At 51.2% G+C, this 18,446-nt stretch overlaps 1 protein-coding gene across 1 annotated transcript in view; it reads left to right on the top strand.

Moving 5' to 3' along the window:
• The window catches only part of Cacna1g (calcium voltage-gated channel subunit alpha1 G), a 66,085-nt gene that overhangs the window by 20,759 nt on the left and 26,880 nt on the right, over window positions 1–18,446 (top strand). The window contains exons 10-16 of the mRNA XM_021175946.2: window positions 9,872–10,023; window positions 10,699–10,884; window positions 10,979–11,093; window positions 11,173–11,328; window positions 14,298–14,366; window positions 15,888–15,972; window positions 16,052–16,248. Coding sequence (XP_021031605.1) covers window positions 9,872–10,023; window positions 10,699–10,884; window positions 10,979–11,093; window positions 11,173–11,328; window positions 14,298–14,366; window positions 15,888–15,972; window positions 16,052–16,248 — 960 coding nt within the window. The remainder of the gene's footprint in view (window positions 1–9,871; window positions 10,024–10,698; window positions 10,885–10,978; window positions 11,094–11,172; window positions 11,329–14,297; window positions 14,367–15,887; window positions 15,973–16,051; window positions 16,249–18,446) is intronic.

Below are 18,446 nucleotides of genomic sequence, written 5' to 3'. Positions count from 1 at the left end.
CATCCATCCTCCCACCTGCCCATCCATCCATCCATCCATCCATCCATCCATCCATCCATCCACTAACTCACTCATCTATCCATCCATCTATCCATCCATCCAACCATCCATCCTCCCACCTGCCCATCCATCCATCCATCCATCCATCCATCCATCCATCCATCCAACCATCCATCCTCCCACCTGCCCATCCATCCATCCATCCATCCATCCATCCATCCATCCTCCCACCTACTAATCCATCCATCCATCCACCCACTCATCCATTCATTCCATTTTATTCCATCCATCCACCCACCAAACCCCCATCCATCCATTCTCCCACTACCTATTTATCCATTCATCTATCCATCCTCTCATCTATTCATCCATCTATCCACCCATCCATCCTACATTCATATCCTTTGTGTCAGAGTTGGGTTGCACAGTGGTGCTAATAAATGTTTAACAAGTTGCCCTCAGTAAAAAAAATAAGCGAGGCCTAATGGTGCTGGCCATCCCAGCTGAAGCAGGAAGATTGAAGGTTCAAAACCAGCCTGGCCTATATTTACTGAGATTCTGTAACAACAACAACATTAAACATTTAGCTATTTTATTTTATGTATATGTGTGTGATTGGGTGGATATTTGTGTATGTATGTTGAAGAGCTCATGGAGGTCAGAAGATCCCTTGAAACTGGAGTTACAGAAGATTTTGAGCTGCCATGTGGGGATTAGGAACCAAACCTGTCCTTTTGCAAGAACAGTAAGTGCTCTTAACGGCTGAGATGTCTCTCTAGTCTTCAAAAAAAATTTTTTTTTGAGTAAAGAAGAGCTGAGAATATAACTCCAGAGTTGAGTGCTTGCTTAGCATGCCCTGGATCCTAGGTTCAAACTCTAGCTCTATAGAAACAAACAAGCTCAACCTAATTGGCCTGTTTCCGTGGGTAAATGCTCCCACCATAGCCACGTGGAGTAGGGAAGGGATAGACTCTGAGCTGGTCATCGAAAGCTGCATCAAGGACACTAAATGCAGGCATTCAGAATGAGTGAGTCACTAGATATGGGCTGGATGAACAAGTGACAAGATGTTAGGTTGGGAAAAACTCAGGCCAGATCCTGTGAGGCATGGGAAGGAGTTTGGCTTATGCTGATAAGTTCTTAGCAAAGATATTTTTTTAAAAGCAGGTTTGTGTTTCATCAAAAGATTCCCTGAAGTCATGATGGAGTAAAGTGAAAAAGACAGGAGGGGTTGCTGCATGCTTTGTTTTTATTCCTGGAGAGAAAGGGACTGGGGAGAGCCCACAGGTGGCTGAATCTTCAGACTCCGTAATAGGGAGCTAACAGGAGAGGACAGAGCAGAGATGACCCCAGGCTTTTGGGGGGGGGGAGGGGAGGAGCAGGGCCTTGACAAGATGTACCTGGGGCCACTCTTATCTTTCTAAAAAGAAGTGGCCCCGTGCCCTGTTGTCCCACTTGGGGCTTCTCTATGAGTTGTGGTCTTGGAGTCACAGACTAATTGTTCCATCTTGGTTATGAGTCCCAGTAAGGGCAGGTGCAAATGTTTTGTTTAAAGAGCAAGATGGCAGCATATAGAGCTGGAGAAGTTGAAGAAGAATAGAAGTCTGGGGTAGTTGGCCTTTTAGGCCAAGAGAGGACAGGATAGAAACAATCTGGCTTGTCACCAGTGTCTGGACCCATCTTGTCACTGAAGATGTATGTCCTGAGAAGGTTTCTATTTATAAGTGATGGAGGTTGGCTCCCAGTAAGGGAAGGGATGGTGAGATGAGGGTGGGGCCCACATGTGACATTCCTGTACTCTTGAAGGGTGTCACACACTCCTTTTCAGCTATGTTGAAAGCTGGGGAGCACTCTCTCCGCAGACACAGACATGCCACATAGTTATTCCAAATGTGGTGTTTGAGGGCAAAGCTTCATGGGTGGCTTCTACTTGGGCCTGGCCTTTGCTCTCCAGATAGTGAGCTAGGACTGTCAGCCTAGCAAGATGTTAGGTGAAAATTTTTTGATGGCTGACCTGCTCCCATATTTTCAAGGGGTCTTGGATGAGGGAAGTAAGAAAGGACCATTCTGGAGCTAGAAGGTTGAGGGGTGCTTGTGTCCTCTCAGGGATCCCCTGGCTCTAGGACTCCCCAGTTCCTCATGAGTGCACATCTTGGGCACAACCCACTGGGAGAATTCTAAAATGTCAGAGGGTGGGACAGAGCCAGAACACCCAGGCAGAGTGTGCCCTTGTTCTGTTTCAATGTCAGTTCATGCCTAATACCAGGAGCTGAACTCCAGGGAACAAGGAGAGGAACTCACACCTCCACAACAGGTGAGGGAGGTGGTATCAGAAAGGGGCAGGATGAGGGGGGCCATCCAGCCGGCCTAGCTTGGAAATGTACTGAGTGGCATATAGGTACAAGGTGATCAAGGTGAGAGTGACAGGGATGTGACAAGGACTCTAAGGGAGCCTGAGCTGCCAGTAGGTGCAGGCCTGTTGGGGGAAGTGGGGGGGAGGGAGCTCTCTCTATCACTCAGATGACAGGCCAGGAGAGCCTCATGCCAAGGGCCTGGGTGAAAGAGAACAAAGGTGGGCAGGTCTGCAATCCTACTGGCCAGGTCTTCAGCCCTGGCACCTGACTGTCGGGATGGATGGTAGGCAAGCACGCCTCCCAGATAACTCTGAGGTTTCCAAGACAGAATCTCCAGTCCGGGTGGAGTGGGGGAGGGGGAAGGAGCACATTCGAAGAGAAGGTGAAGGGTTTGTTTTGGATGTGTTGAGTTTGAGATGGCTGCGGGCCACGCGGAGAGGGATATCAGGAAGGCGCTGTCTGTCTGAAGAAGGAGCCAGGGAGTTGGAGGGCACTTGGTTAGTGTCCTCTACACTCCAGTGACAGCTGGAGGGTGGGGAGTGAGGTGATGGTGGAAGGCGCACGGGAAGGGGAGGGCATGGGCCTAGAATGAACTCTGGCTGAGGGGAAGGTGACTGATCTAGAGGGCCCCCTAGAGAGACAGGAGATGGCTGCCTAAGGCCAAGGAAGGTGCAGGGCAAGAGGGGCCAGTCCTGGCTAGATGCAGCCAAGGCAATTACTACCAGAAGGACTAGAAAGATCCTTGAGAGGTGGGGCCAGGGCTTGTAGGTAAATGTGCAGAGAGCACATTCCTGTATGTGGGCAGAGCAGGAGAGAGACTTATGGGAAATGATGGGGTCCACTGATACAGGGGATCCTAGTACAGGTGAGGGAGGAAGGGAGACGAAGATGCAGGCTGAGGGTAGGAAGGAACTGAAGGGTGACCAAGTTTGGGACAGAAAGGAAGCTCCGCATGGGAACAGGAAACTTTGGATCAGGCATAGAACAACCCTGGGGCTGCCCAGCAGGCATGGACTATTTGGTCAGCACAGCCTTGTTCATGACTGACAACTCCACTCCGTGGTTCAGGAGACAGCAGAGAGCCCGGAACACAGGGACTCACCCAAACCAGGGACCTCCTCAGCAGGAGTCGTCTGAAGTCCATAGTGTGAGTGTAGCCTTCAGCAGTCAGAGGTTGGCCAGGAGGATGAGGAGCAGAACAGAGTCCCCCTCCCTCCCTCATCCCCTGCTTCCTTCCTTCCCATCCCTTTTCCCTTCTTGTTGAGAGTCTCTCACTATGTAGCCCAGGCTGGCCTAGACTCACTGTCTAACTCAGGCTGGCCTCACATTTGTGGCAGTACTCCTGCCTCAGCCTCTTGAGGACTGGGGTTACAAGTGTCTGTCTCCAATGTCACATGCTGGGAATCAAACCCAGGCTCCACACTGCTGGGCAAGCACTCTCTATTCTCAGCCCTCCCATCCTCCCCTCCCCCCTTTTTTTTTTTTCTTTCTTTCTTTTGGTAAAAGATGGGTTACCTTGTAGCCTGGACTGGCCTAGAACTGAAAATGTAGCTGTCGCCACAGTGACCTTGAGCTCTTTCTCCAGCTACTTCCTAAGTACTGAGATTACAGGCATGGGCCATCGTGCCAGGCTCCAGGCTCCAGCATTTTAAGTGGCAGGGGCTGGGGCTGTCTGTCTTGAAGCTGAGCCAACACTGGCAAGGCTAAGCCTACCTGGCTTGTATTCACTTGGGAAACTTGTAGTAGCTGGAGAGCCAGGGGAGAGGATAAGGCTGACTGCTGTCTCCATCGATAGTTAAGGGGCACAGAGGAAGTACAGTGAGGGCTCTGGGGGTGAGGGGTGCAGAGAGGTGCCGCCAGAGAGGCTGAGAAGGGAGGGGCAAAGCCATAATCTGTATGCAGCTGGCCTGTGAGATTGCTCAAGAATTCCTTGCCACTCTCCTGTCTCCCTGGCTTCTCACACCCTCCAGAATACTCTCCTAACTCAGACACCCTCATCCATCCCTGCAGCCTGCCTAGACCCCAGCTCCTGGAAGTTGGGAACAGCCAACACAGGGCTGAGGTTAGCTGAGGAGTCCAGATTGGTGAGCGGAATCTTTTAGCATTGGTAGAGCTGCCAGGGGCTGAGGAGATGGGCATGAGACATAGGAAGCCTGGAGTGGCTCGACCCAGCCTCCTCTTAGCTCTAGCTCTGGCTTCTCCACCTTTCCCTTGGAAAAGCGCATCACTGTCTGTCAGAACCGGCTCCCGGGCCTCCTGCCGGGACAGCTGCAGTATCTCTTAATTGGTCTTCATCTCCCCTCCAAGCCATCTGCATGCCGCCACCCCTGCAGCCAGATTAATCTCCTTAATACACAGCCCTGCACATCTCCTCCCTCCCTTCAGAAGCATCAATGGCAGTGTTGTGGGCCAAGGCTGGTCCAGCTTTGGTTGTGGCTGGAGGCCACTCTCGGGGGGGGGGGGGGTCTCACAACCTCATCCTTCATCTCACTCACTAGGTTTGGGGTCTCGAGTATGATCCCCNCACCCACCCAAACACACACACACACACACACACACACACACACACGCAGACACACACACTCCTTCCTCTGCCTCTTGTACTACTGCTGCATGCAGATGGGGGTGTTTTCCATGGCTACTCTTCCCCAGTGCCCCTGCCTGCGCTGGCCCATTGACTAAAGCTGGCTTGAAGCTTCATGTTGATGCTAGCTTTTTCTCCTGCTGAGATGTAGCTTGCAGATGGTCTGCCCTGTCACATTTTTGAGAGCTGTCCGCACCCACAGGGCCACCTGAGCCTGGTCCTGAGCTTCAAGTCTTCACGGGCTTGAACTCACTGGTTCTGTAGAGTCGTCTCATCACAAGGGGGTAGCTTTCTGTCTGACACAAGAGGTCCCAGGAGGTCCAGGCTGCTGAGGGATGTGCCCAAGGTCACATAGATAGACAGACACAGAGCCGGCAGACAGACTCAGTCTACTGTCTTCGGGTTGAGTCCCATTTTTGTATCAAGAGTGCAGAGGGCACTTAAAGCACAGTCAAGGGAGATGTTATAGTAGCAAGCAGCTGACCTAGGGTTATAGTTGCTACAAAGTAATGGTCAAGAGGAGGGCAGGCTGGGAGATGAGGAAGAAAGGACTACAGCTAGCATCAGCACAGAGCAGAGGCCTGGGTCTCAGGGGCAGAGGCCCTCACACATATCTACTGGGTCCCGACATGGAATGGCATAGGAATGGCAGTGAGTACCTAGCCAGAGATTTGAAGATTTGAAGGGATTTGAAGCCAGGGATTTGAGCAGGGGCTATGTGTCATGTGGAACCCTGCCACAGGGGCTGTGTGTGTTCTGTGTGGGCCTCTCTCAGAGTGTAGCAGGAGTGGTATCATGAGAAGTGTGCTCAAAGCCTTCTCCAAAGAAGCCATGTACCCTCCATCAAGTTCCCACATGTCTCCAAGCCTCAGTTTCTCCAGGCTACCTCCTGTCCCTCCACCCCTTGTTTGGTTGAACAAAGGTTGAGTAGAGAGGGGTTTTTTTGTTTGTTTGTTTTTGTTGTTTTGTTTTTGTTTTTGTTTTTTGGGACAGGGTTTCTCTGTGTAGCCCTGGCAGTCCTGGAACTCACTTTGTAGACCAAGCTGACCTCGAACTCAGAAATCTGCCTGCCTCTGCCTCCCGAGTGCTGGGATTAAAGGTGTGTGCCACCGCGCCCAGCCGAGTAGAGAAGAAATGAGCTCTGGGAAGTCTGTAGTCCACTGGCGCAGTGCTGGGTTATAGCAGAACATGTCTCCACCTCTGCCCGTTTGCGTGGCCAGAATTGCGGCTGCAGTCCCTGGGGCAACCTTGTTACTAAGAAAGTGACCTGTGTTGTCCTATGTTGGCAAAACATTCCCAGCCTCTGATTTAGTAACTTGGACAGATCTGGCTTTGTGGAGAAAAAAAAGAAAAAGAAGTTGTTGCTTCATCTTCGTCTTCTTCTTTGTCGTTGTCTTCTTCTTCTTCTTCTTCTTCTTCTTCTTCTTCTTCTTCTTCTTCTTCTTCTTCTTCCTCCTCCTCCTCCTCCTCCTCCTCCTCTTCTTCTTCCTCTTCCTCCTCCCCTCCTCCTCTTCCTCCTCCTCTTCTAATTCTGTATTTCCTCCTTTTCCTCCCCCTTCTCTCTTCCTCCTCCTCCCCTCCCTCCTCCTCCTTCTCCTCTCCTCCTCCTCTTCCTCCTCCTTCTCCTCCTCCTCCTCCTTCTTCCTCTTCTTCCATAGATCGCCAGGGGATGGAATATTGGGTTCTGGAAGAAGCAGAGGCCTATCCCTTATGTGTGTGCAGGAGAGTGGCAAGGCTGAGACAAGTGCTTAGTGCACAGTCTCCCTGTACCAGGCACCCTAGCTTCTCCAAAGCTGCTGGGTAGAGTGGGCTGGGATCTTCAGCCTTTTCTGCCTCTCCCTCTGGTGAAGATCAATGGTACAGCCCTCCAGGAGTCCCCTGCACAGGCCTTCTCCCTGAGCCCTTTGCTATGTACTGATAAGCTGCGTTTGTATGTGCCCCGAGGCTACTGCCTATGCGGATTGATTAGAACTCCGAGGATTACTTCCGGCTGAATGAAACTTTTGTACACGCAGTAGCTGTTCCGTTAGGGACCACTGTTGATGCAAATCCATATCAGTGATGTGGTGCTAGTAGGGCATGGTGGGCCAGGTTTGTCAGTTCAAGGCTAACCTGGAATACATAGGGAGACCTTCCCCTGTTGTTTGTTTGTTTTTGTTAACTCTCAAAAAAGCTCTTGAAAGGTACTATGCTTTCAGCGGCTTGCAAGAGGCTTGTGCATTTAGATTCTTAGTACTACAAACTGAATTATCTTTATTGTTTGAAATACAGATTGAATTGTCTTATATTCAGTTAAAATGTTTGAGACCAGAAATGTCTTAGATTTGGGAGTATTTCTATGGACATGATAAGATACGTTAGGCAGGGTTCATTGATGGTTCATGTGTTCTCCTTTACCCACACTGCCTGGTTCACAAATTATGTAACATGTGCTTCGGTTTTGTCTCATTTTGTGGTTTTGTTTTTGTAACAGGGGTTTTGCCCTGGCTAGCCTGAAACAGACTATGTAGATTAGGCTGGCCTCGACTCTACCTGCCTCTGCCTCTGCTGGGGTTGAAGGTGTATACCACCGTGCCTAGCTAGGACACTTGTTTTAATTATGACCTATCACATGGGTCAGGCAGGAATGTCCACTCTGAGCATCATGTTGCTACTCAGGAAGTTGCAGATTTTGGATTTTCGATTGGAGATACCCAATTTGTATACTGGCTGTGATATAAAATCCACCCGTTGTAAGTGCACCTCATGTGGGCTTATGGTTACACACAAGTCCACAAGTCTCTAGGAGGTGTGTCACATGCTCTGTCCATCAGATGTCTGGTTTCACGGGTCCCTTACTGTCTCAGTGGCTTTGATCTCAATCCTCATTGCTAAGGGTTATTGGGGTTGCAGTGATGTGAAGTTGGGCTCCTTCTCTGGTTCTTCCTGCCCTCTGCCTTAGAGCACATTCCTGCTATCTCTTAGCTTTTTCTGTAGCATAGGCAGAGGAAGGTTTTTAGGTGAATGTCAGGAGAAGCCTACCAAGAGCCAGCGACCTATGAGGCACAGTAGCAGTGTGTTCAGAGCCCAGGGTGGAAGGCTGGGTAAGGGAGTTGCGTAAGTGGGGCAAGCTCACTGACAATGGCTCCTTGGTAACTGGATTTTGGAGTGCAGAGTAGGGTCAGAGGAGGTCTGAGCCCTGGGCTTTATCTGCACTTACAAAGGCCTTTTCCCTGCCTTCTGCACTGTGCCAATACTGGAGGGGCTAAAGGTCCTGTCTCAGCGTGGCCCTATTAACTAGATCTGGTAGTAGCATCCTCTTGTGCCTCCATTCGGAGCTTGTGAATCAAATACTTGCTTAAGATCTGCCAGAGCAGTGGAGGACTGAAAGAGTTCCCCCAATAGCTGCTTAGCCAGACCTGCCTTTAGGAAGAATCCCATTGCGAGCTGAGAGTGTATCTACTGTGCTCCCCCCACCCCAACCCCAGTGTCCCAGCCCACTAGGGAGAGGCCCTTTCCTTCCAGCTCTCTAACCTCCCCCTTTCCCACCCCACCCCCGCCTGGTCACACAGATCGGGGACATTAGGATACATTTGGTTGCTCCCAGGACCTGGCTCCACGCTTGGACAGCCAGACGAGTCATCTGGGTAAACAGGAGGAGGTGTCTGTCTGATGGAACAAGAGCCTCATTTGGCTGTTTCTTTTAACTCAGCTTCTTGGGCAGCTATTATGCACCTTGGACTTCCAGGTTGTAGTTCACCTGTCAGGTGGGCAGTGACTCCATTGAGGTAATCACATCCCTACCTGCACTCCAGCCCTCAGCCAGGACACGCCTCTCCCTTCTCCCCCAGACAGAGTCATAGCTCCTCTTTCTTAACCAACCCTCCCTCCCCAGGGCTCTTCTGGGAGACCCACTCACCCTTCAGAGTTCATTACAAATGCTCTCTCTCTCTCTACAGCCTTTCTCGGCATCACACCCCGCCCCCATCTTCTTGTCCTGAACTTCCACATTTTCTGTCTGGATCATTTATTTTGGCACCAAGGCAGGTTCTAAGGTCCCTTGTGGTTATTCAGCTGTTTAGTAAGTATACAACTTGTTTCTAGCTAGACACAGGGCTCTTGGGAGGCGTGTTTCTGCAGCTCTTTCAATGCCAGGTACATTGCTAGGCATACAGCAGGCACTTTGTACTGGAGGGAAGGAGACTAGTGAGCTGGAACAGACAGATGAGATGGCTTTTGTCATCTGTTCTTCCGAGGGCCTCGCTAGGATGCACCCCTGCTCCCATCCCAGACCTTGGGTAGGAACATAAAAGGAATTACCTCCGGTGTTTTACAGTTGGCCAGAGAAGTTGGGAATCTTACTGAAGGTCACGGAATGGCAGAGTGACAGGATGGGCTGAGGATTAGTTCAGATACCATCAGGCACAAGCTGCAGATGCATCCTCATTCTGGGGCCCTCCCTCCTGCTTATTAACACATAGGTGCCCAGGAGCGCGCACACTTGCAGTGTGTCTATGAGGAAACACGCATAGCCTCTGACGTTTGAAGCAGGCTGTCAGGCGCACGGAGTAGCTGTGGAGCGATCTGTATGGCTATGTGGAGCTACAGGGCTGGGTGTGCGTGTTAAGCCTTGGCTATAGCCCTCTGATGTCATTTAGGATTAGCTTGGTGGCCTGGGCCTCAGTACAGGGACTGGAAAGTCTTAGACCTCCCAGGAGAGACAGAAGAATTTACACTGCCACCCCTAAAGAAATCTGTCGTCTCAGGATCTGAGATCCAGCCTTGGGGTCCGTGTGTCCCTTTCCCAGGATGGCTGTATTTGAATGCCCTTTTTCCTAGATACTCCCTGAGGTTGCCATTTCTGCACCTCCTCTCCCTGGGGCCCCATGTTCAGGATGTCTGGGATGTGGGGCTTGGGGGTGAGTCTGCTGCTACATACCTGGTTACCCTTTAGCCTGAGGAGCTCACCAACGCCCTGGAAATCAGCAACATCGTCTTCACCAGTCTCTTTGCCTTGGAGATGCTGCTGAAGCTGCTCGTCTATGGTCCCTTCGGCTACATTAAGAATCCCTACAACATCTTTGATGGCGTCATTGTGGTCATCAGGTATGACTGCCCCTCTCTGCTTCTGTCTGAAAGAGGGCCGGCAGGGATGGCTTTGACCTTCTCTCTGGGCCTCACCTTGCTCTCCTAGAGCCTGTGCCCCTTTTCCGCCTGCTTTCCCTGCATCTTCCTCTCATTCTCGACCCTACCCAGGCCTGGGGTGGATGAGGGTTGGAGAGCTGGCTCTCAAGTGGAGTCGGAGGAAGAGATACAGACTGCTTCCCCTCTTGCAAAGTGATTGGAAACCGACTCAGACGCCCAGCAACTTACTTTAGGGTTTCCACGACCTGGAAAGAATTCCATCCCTCCCACCCCACCCCACCCCGGCCCAGGGCCAGAACTCCTTTATTGGTTTCTGGAATTGGCTTTAGATTTCATTAGAAGAGAACAAAGCAAATATTCTATAACTTGATGCTCTAGCTATGGCAGGATTTAGGGAGAGGGTGCCTGCTGCCAGGATGTGATGATCTCTGGCGGGGAGTGGAGGGTCAAGAGAGCTGGAGCTGTCTGTCACCGGGATTTTCAGCTCCTTTGAAGCCAGAAGGGCTGTGCACGACTCTTCTCCGATCTGGGCTGGGCAGGGCAGGGCAGCTGAGTCTCAGATGTCACCAATGGGTCCTCAGAAAGGGAAGTCAGGGGTAACGGGGTGCAGGGACTCAGGCTGCCTGCCTCCCACAGCGTGTGGGAGATTGTGGGCCAGCAGGGAGGTGGCCTGTCGGTGCTGCGGACCTTCCGCCTGATGCGGGTGCTGAAGCTAGTTCGCTTCCTGCCGGCACTGCAGCGGCAGCTCGTGGTGCTCATGAAGACCATGGACAATGTGGCCACCTTCTGCATGCTGCTCATGCTCTTCATCTTCATCTTCAGGTGAGCGAGCACACGGCTGGCAGGGGTGGGGTGGGGCTAGGGGCAGGATCCCAGGACCCACCCTGACCCTGTCTGCGACTCCCTGTGTCTCCAGCATCCTGGGCATGCACCTCTTCGGTTGCAAGTTCGCATCTGAACGGGATGGGGACACGTTGCCAGACCGGAAGAATTTTGACTCCCTGCTCTGGGCCATTGTCACTGTCTTTCAGGTTTGAGGGTCACAGGGCAGGGGTGAGTCGGGGAAGTTGGGTGTCCAGTCGAGTCCTGACTCCTGTCCCCTGCCCGCAGATTCTGACTCAGGAAGACTGGAATAAAGTCCTCTACAATGGCATGGCCTCCACATCATCTTGGGCTGCTCTTTACTTCATTGCCCTCATGACTTTTGGCAACTACGTGCTCTTTAACCTGCTTGTCGCCATTCTCGTGGAGGGTTTCCAGGCAGAGGTAACCCCCTGCCCTGTCTATCTCACCCTACTGAGGGATGCCTGCTTCTTCTTCCCTCCGCTGCTGATTATGAGGCCTGAAAGACCTTGTAGGCAGTAACCATTGGATGAAGCCAGGGTGGGCTTGGGGTGGGAGGTGCACTGTCTTATAAAACCCGCCATCAGGGGTGAGAAAGCTGTGTGGGTTATAAGTTGGCAACTTATAAGATTCTCTTCCAGTCAGCTGGGTCCTTTCCCAGAAAGGCAAGTCAAATTTGAGGACCTATGTAGCTGGACCCTAGAGCATGGGTTTTTATGGGACATCTGGGGAGGACCCATCTGGGCTGAGGGGTGTGGGAGGTTTGTGCGCAAGTCATCAGAGAGCAGGCTGAGCCGATGAAGATGCCACCAGGGCCCCAGGCAGGACTGAGCTGCCCAGGGTGAGAAATGAGCCCAATTAGCTGCAAGCATGGCAGAGATGAGAGTCCTATTTCCAGCCCAGACTCCATCACCTCCGTCACAGGCAGCGTCATCAATTAATATTGATTTACATTGATCCTGCCCCGGCTGTGCCAGGGCACACTTTCTGTCCCCAAATTCTACCTCCTTCTCCTTCAGCTCTGCCTGCCTTCCCACCCAAGCTCCCGTCATCCCGGCACCTCAAACAGGGCAGGTTGACCCAACCTAGAAATGCACCAGGTTGGGCCCAGAGAAGCTCTTGGTCCAGTTCTCGCTGGGTGACCCGGATGGAAACTCCCGCTGCGGCCTTGTCTATAAATACCCAGCACACGGTGGAAAAACAAAAATCTATTTTCCGACTCTTTCCCAGCCTTGCAAGGGAGGGCTGTTCCCCCTGGGCCGGGTTGGGCTGAGGGGGGAGGGGGGGTTGTTGGGCACTGGTGGCTACAGAAGAATATACCCTGCACTGGCCTCTCTCAGCTTCCATTTTAATTGTATAGTAGTTATCCATTATCACATTTCCTCCCTGCTGGGTGGCAGCCATGGCAGCCTGAAGTGCATGCCTGGGGGAGGCTTTAGGGATGGGTGGGACTCTCTCAATGGCAGAGGGGTGTCTGCACTCACCTTACAATAGGACACCTTTTTGAGGTTTTCCTTGGACCCGAAGAGTTGAGAGGTACCAGAGGATTTTCCCAAGAGACTCATGATTGGCACTTAGTTGCTAGCTGCCTGCTGAAGTGAGGGTTGAGTGGGGATGGGGTCTCTTCAGGCTCTCCCAAAGGCAATTGGTGACGGCCGAGTTTACTCTCAGGCAAAAATAAATAATAAATAAGTTCCCGAGGGAAGCAGAAAGCTCCTGAGCCTATAATCTCTTCTCTATCCACCATGGTGGACCTAGGGGTGTCCAGTGTAGGGGGCCCCTTCCCCACTAACCGGATTTCACAGACGCCTTGTTAAATTGAGTGCCGCTGAGCTGGCCTGGTTGCTAGGCAGCAGCAATGTCTGAGTGTGGGAACAGAGCTGCCAGGCCCTTATGTCTGGCCTGGTCACCCTGGCCCTGCTGGGGGCCTGAGAGCTTTCCCAGCATGGGAAGGATTGACAAGGGCCTCACAGGAGATCCCTTCCTAACCCTTTATAGTGTAAGTGTCCTTGCTGGAGAGTGTCACCTAGGGCCTGGTGCCCTTCAAGGGCTGGATTGCTTTAGGTATGGTGTGCGATAGAAAAAGGATTTTGAGGTTAGACCTCCTCCATGGGTGGGGTGAAGCTGTGGTCCTGAGGGGTTGGACCAACTCCACTGTCCCATGTGGGGTATCATTAGCCACCTGCCCTTACCACTGTGGGGTTTCAGTAAACCCCATGGTCCGGTTTGGGGGCTGTGATGGCCTGAAATACTGTTTTGTATCTATGAATGACCCACCTCAGTGGAAGAAGTAGCTGTCCTGTTTTGAGGGAGTCTAGCAGGAGAACTCAAGGGATAGATCTCCTGCTGGCCTCAACCTCCTACCCAGAGTGGATAGGGGGTGGTTTCGGGGCAGAACCTGCTTGGTTGTTGATTTCCTGATTCCCAGGGGGTAGTGCCTTGAATTCCTGTATATTTGTCATCCGTGCACTTAATTAGATGAGGAAGCAGCAGGCCCTGTGTGTAGCCATTAATTGATACTAAACAACATCATGGCCGTGCTCCCACTGTTGCTTGTCACATCGCATCCAACTCTGGGCCTATGCATCCACTCTGACTCGAAAGGACTTGGGCTGAGAGGATTAGAATTGATGACGAGGCGTGACTTCATTCCTCATCAAGGCCCTGTGCCCACCTTTATCCACTTCTCCTTGCTATCCTCTCTACCATCCCTTACCCTTGCTGTCCATTCCCACACAAATGCCTCAAAGCAGAGAGAGAAGGGAGGTTATGTTCTCAGCTGGAGAAGTAGGGCACAGCCCACTGTCACTGACTCTGCACTGTGTGGGGCAGTGGCATTAACTTCTCTGACCTCAGGTGCCTGCCCTGGAAGATGCCTGTAACGATGCCATCTTCCACTCTGCAAGGAAGTGAGCTCTGGCCATAAGCAGTTTAAGGCTGGGTATGGTGGCACACACCTATAACCCCAGTGCTTAGAGGGCAGAGGCAAGAGGATCATGCGTTCCATTCCAGTCTGAGCCATGGAGTGAGACCCTGTCTCAAAAAGGCAAGGGCTGTGGATGGAATTCAATGGTAGGACACTTGCCGGGCACAGTCAAGGCCATGGTTGTGATTCCTAGTCCCACAGAGAAGCACAGTGACCACTCTTACAAGGACTACCGGAAGACTCGATCCTCCCTGACCTGCTCTCATCTTTGTGGCCTTTGCTTTCACCCTTCAGATTCATTCGGGCCTGGGGGCCCAAGGCTGAATTCTGGAAGGCTGTCCTGTCCCACTCTCCCCACCCCGTGTCTCTCATTTCCTTTTCTTGGTCTTCTTGGGACATTGCTGATCTTTGAAGGCGTGAGAGCCTGTGAAGAGCAGCCTTCCCCTGCCTCCCCCTCTCCCTGTAGGAAATCGGCAAACGGGAAGATACGAGTGGACAGTTAAGCTGTATTCAGCTGCCTGTCAACTCCCAGGGGGTAGGTATGCGATCACGAGTCGGCATGCCCCTGTGCCCAGTGCCCCCTCCACGCTGCCCCTGTGTCTCTGTGTTCCTGTGTTCATGCTCAGGTGTTGTGCAACCTGTGGTCCGCCGTGGTGGTTATTGGTGTCGTGGGGTTTGCTTTGATTTTAAGTCCCTTCCCCGCACTTGAGGACACAGAAGGGAGGAGGCTCTTTGCCTCTGCCCACATCAACCCGCAGAGGGCACATTCCCATCTCTGCCGGGCCTGTGGATGGGCCAGAGAAGGAAGGGACTTAGAATCCTCTATGTGCACATGTCTGTGGGCACCGCATGTGTGCCTGCCTGCCTGCATCTGGGTCCCGTTGGAGTCTGAAACATTCGGCCTCAGTGGAGTGAAGACCTGTGGTCATAGAACATGCTCCCTCACTTACTCTCTTGCTCTTTTGCCCTTCGCTCATTGCCCTGAGCCCCCACTGGAGACCCCACAGACACCTCACCTCAGTACAAGTCCTTGGAGGATGTAAGGAGGGTGTATATTCCTTGTTATGATGTAACCAAGATTTTTAAGTGCACCTCTAAGTGTCTGACCACCAGTCCTCGATTTAAACCCCACCAGCCATCTCAGAGGATGTCCCTCCTTTTGGCCCCTCATGCCAAACCTGTTTTCTGTTTTTTTCCTGCACTGACACTAGAATTTGGGGCAAAGCCAGGCTTCCCATGGGACCCCATAGTGCTATGCATCCCTAGCAGTCCCCTGGAGATCCTACTTGATAATTAAAGACCTCGTTAGGGGATGTAAACTGAGTTAATGAAAGTGATCCCCTGAGATGCCAATTATCCAATATTTATGCCCTTATCAAAAGTAGCAATCAAGTATTTTTTTAATAACTTCTTAAGGAGAAGTGTATAATTACTGGGAAACCTACTGACCTGCTAAGAAGGAAGTAAAAAAAAAAAAAAAAAAAAACCTATCCCAGAGACAAGAGAGAGAAATAGAAATGGGGCCAGGACGGAGCTGCGGCTTGGGGAAGGTGGAGGTCAGAGGTCAGAGGTCAAGGGACCAAAGTGGCATCTTTGTGCGAAGTCGCTCTGGCTTGGGTCTTCTTGTTTCCTTCACAGATCCATAGGTTTGAAGTTCAGGGAGGGACAACCTGAGGAGAAGGGAAAGGACCTTGAGTAGGGTTTTAGAATTGGGGCTGTAGTGGCCACCTCACCCTGGTCTCACCCCTTTCAGCCACCCCTTCTCCCCTGAACTAGTCTTGCTGCCAGTCCAGCCAGGCTGCTTGTGCCGTGGTGGGCTTGGATTCTCCATGGCCTTTCCTAAGGTTTGGCTGGTGGGAAGTAGAGGCGTCAGCCATGGGAAGCCCCAGGCCCCCAGCCTGGGTGGTCTGGCCTGTCCCCATGCATGCCTCATATCGTGGTTGCTGGTTTTTGTGGTCTGTGTGTGGTGTGTTCGTGTGAAGAGAGGGAGCCTCGGCCCATGCTGACGACACCTACCTGGCCAGGGTCCTAATGGCCCACTGTTCCCTGACCCTAGGGAGATGCCACCAAGTCTGAGTCAGAGCCTGATTTCTTTTCGCCCAGTGTGGATGGTGATGGGGACAGGAAGAAGCGCTTAGCCTGTGAGTAGTGGTCCTGAGGGTGCAGCCTCTGGCCTTTGGACCAGCCGGGATGGACTCAGAATCCCCTCTCCTCTTGCAGTGGTGGCCTTGGGAGAACACGCAGAACTACGAAAGAGCCTTTTGCCGCCTCTCATCATCCACACAGCTGCTACACCGATGTCACTGCCCAAGAGCTCCAGCACAGGTGTGGGGGAAGCACTGGGCTCTGGCTCTCGCCGCACCAGTAGCAGTGGATCCGCTGAGCCTGGAGCTGCCCATCATGAGATGAAATCACCGGTAAGAGAATGCATGCCACTGCCCCACTGGCGGGAGATTAGCAGGACAGCAGGAAGAGGGGCTGACGGCAGGCAGGTCCAAGGAGACAGTGCTGGAACATGGGCTGGATGGAGCAGATATGTGTCAGAAAGTCTTAGCCATGGAGGTTAAAAAAAGATCATTCTAAACCAGCCTGTACTGTTCTCTTGTGACCTTGGGCAGGACTTAGCCTTTCGGGACCCTTTTCTGCAGAGCAAGGGTGGGATACACATTTCTCCTCTATGTTTATTCAGACGCTAGAATCTGCTGCAGGTATGGTGAATGTAACTGACCTTTACTGCTCCACTACTGTGCGAGAGGAACCATCATTGTGTCCATTTTAGAGATGAGGACTTCAGTCTCAGATGACTGAAATGAATGGCAGAGCTGATAGAGGCAGCTTCTCCTGTGGGAGACTGGAGTCAGCCTGTGCTTGCAAAGTCCTTTCCTTCCTGTTTATTTCTAATCTGTACCTTTAACTCGTTGCTATTTTACTTGGCATTTCGAAAGAGTCTCACTATGTAGCCCATGCTGGTTTTGAACACATGATCCTCCTGCCCTAGTCTCCCAGAGTCCTGGGATAAAAGATGTACACCATCCCCGAGCCAAGGCTTTGTGTATTTTGGTTTTCTGAGACAGAGTCTCACTATGTCACTCTAGCTGTCTGGAACTCACTATGTAGACCAGGTTGGCCTTGAAGTCACAGGGCTTGACCTGCCTCTGCCTCCAGAATGCTGGGATTAAAGTTGTGCACCACCACCACATCAACTGGCTAAGACTTTGCTTTGAGCGACCAAATTATTGCATACATTTATGTAGTAGAATGTGGTATTTAATGCGTGCAAATATGGAATGACGTTATTAAGTTAATTAACGCATATAGCACCTCATGTACTTTTTTATTTCATAACATTTAAAGTCTACTCTGCAAATTCAAAAAACACATTAGGTGGGGTGGTGGTGGCGCATGCCTTTAATCTCAGCATTCAGGGAGGCAGAGGCAGGTGGTTCTCTGAGTTCAAGGCCAGCCTGGTCTACAGAGTAAGTTCCAGGACAGTCAGGGCTACACAGAGGAAACTTTGTCTTGAAAAACCAAACCAGGGCTGGTGAGATGGCTCAGTGGGTAAGAGCACCCGACTGCTCTTCCCAAGGTCCAGAGTTCAAATCCCAGCAACCACATGGTGGCTCACAACCATCTGTAATGAGATCTGACTCCCTCTTCTGGTGTGTCTGAAGACAGCTACAGTGTACTTACATATAATAAATAAATAAATCTTAAAAAAAAAAGAAAAACCAAACCAAACCAAACAAATAAACAAACAAACTAACTAACTAACTAATTAACAACAACAACCCCCCCCCAAACCAACCAACCAAAGAACCAAACTAAACACCCACTGCCACCACCATTAGGCCATTGCCAGCTGTCAGCACCATGCTACCATCGGTGTGTTCCTGTGCTCTGATTGACATTTTGTACCCTTGGATCAATAGCTGCCCTTTCCCAGCCTCCCAAGCCCAAGCTCCATGAGCCACAATTCAGCTCTTCTATTCATTCAGCACTTCTAGAATCTAAATTGTGGTCATGGGGGACCCCGTTTCTCTTTGCCTGGCTTATTTTATTTAGTCTCCTTTTCTTCAAGGTCACTCATGTTGTTGGCAGTGACAGGATTTCCTTTTTCTTCCATTTTTTACTATTTGTATTTGTGTGTGTGAGTGTGTGTGTGTGTGTGTGTGTGTGTGTGTGTGTGTGTGTGTGTAGGCCAGAGGTCAGTGTTGGATGCCTTTCTTTATTGTTCACCACCTTATCTTTTGAGACAGGGTCTCTGGCTGGAATTGGGGCTTACTGATGGTCTAGACTGGCTTGTCAGCAAACTTGGGGGATATGTTTGTCTCCACCCCTGACCTCAGTGCTAGAGTTACAGGTGTGCACAACCATACCTGGTTTGTGTACATGGGTGCTGGATATCTGGACTCAGGCCCTCATATCTGTGTGGCAAGGATTTTATCACTAAGCCATCTCCTGGCCTTCCTCCTTTTAAAGGCTGAATGCTGTGTGTATGTTCCATGTGTTCTATTTCTTTTTTAAAATTTTATTCCTATTTTTACTTATAAATATATGCATGCATGTGTGTGCGGATGTGTGTGAGAGAGACACAGAGGAGAGAAATATAGACTGA

Source organism: Mus caroli, chromosome 11, assembly GCF_900094665.2.
Source record: "Mus caroli chromosome 11, CAROLI_EIJ_v1.1, whole genome shotgun sequence".
NCBI classification, from domain to species: Eukaryota; Metazoa; Chordata; class Mammalia; order Rodentia; family Muridae; genus Mus; species Mus caroli.
This window is presented reverse-complemented; position numbering and strand designations above follow the sequence as displayed.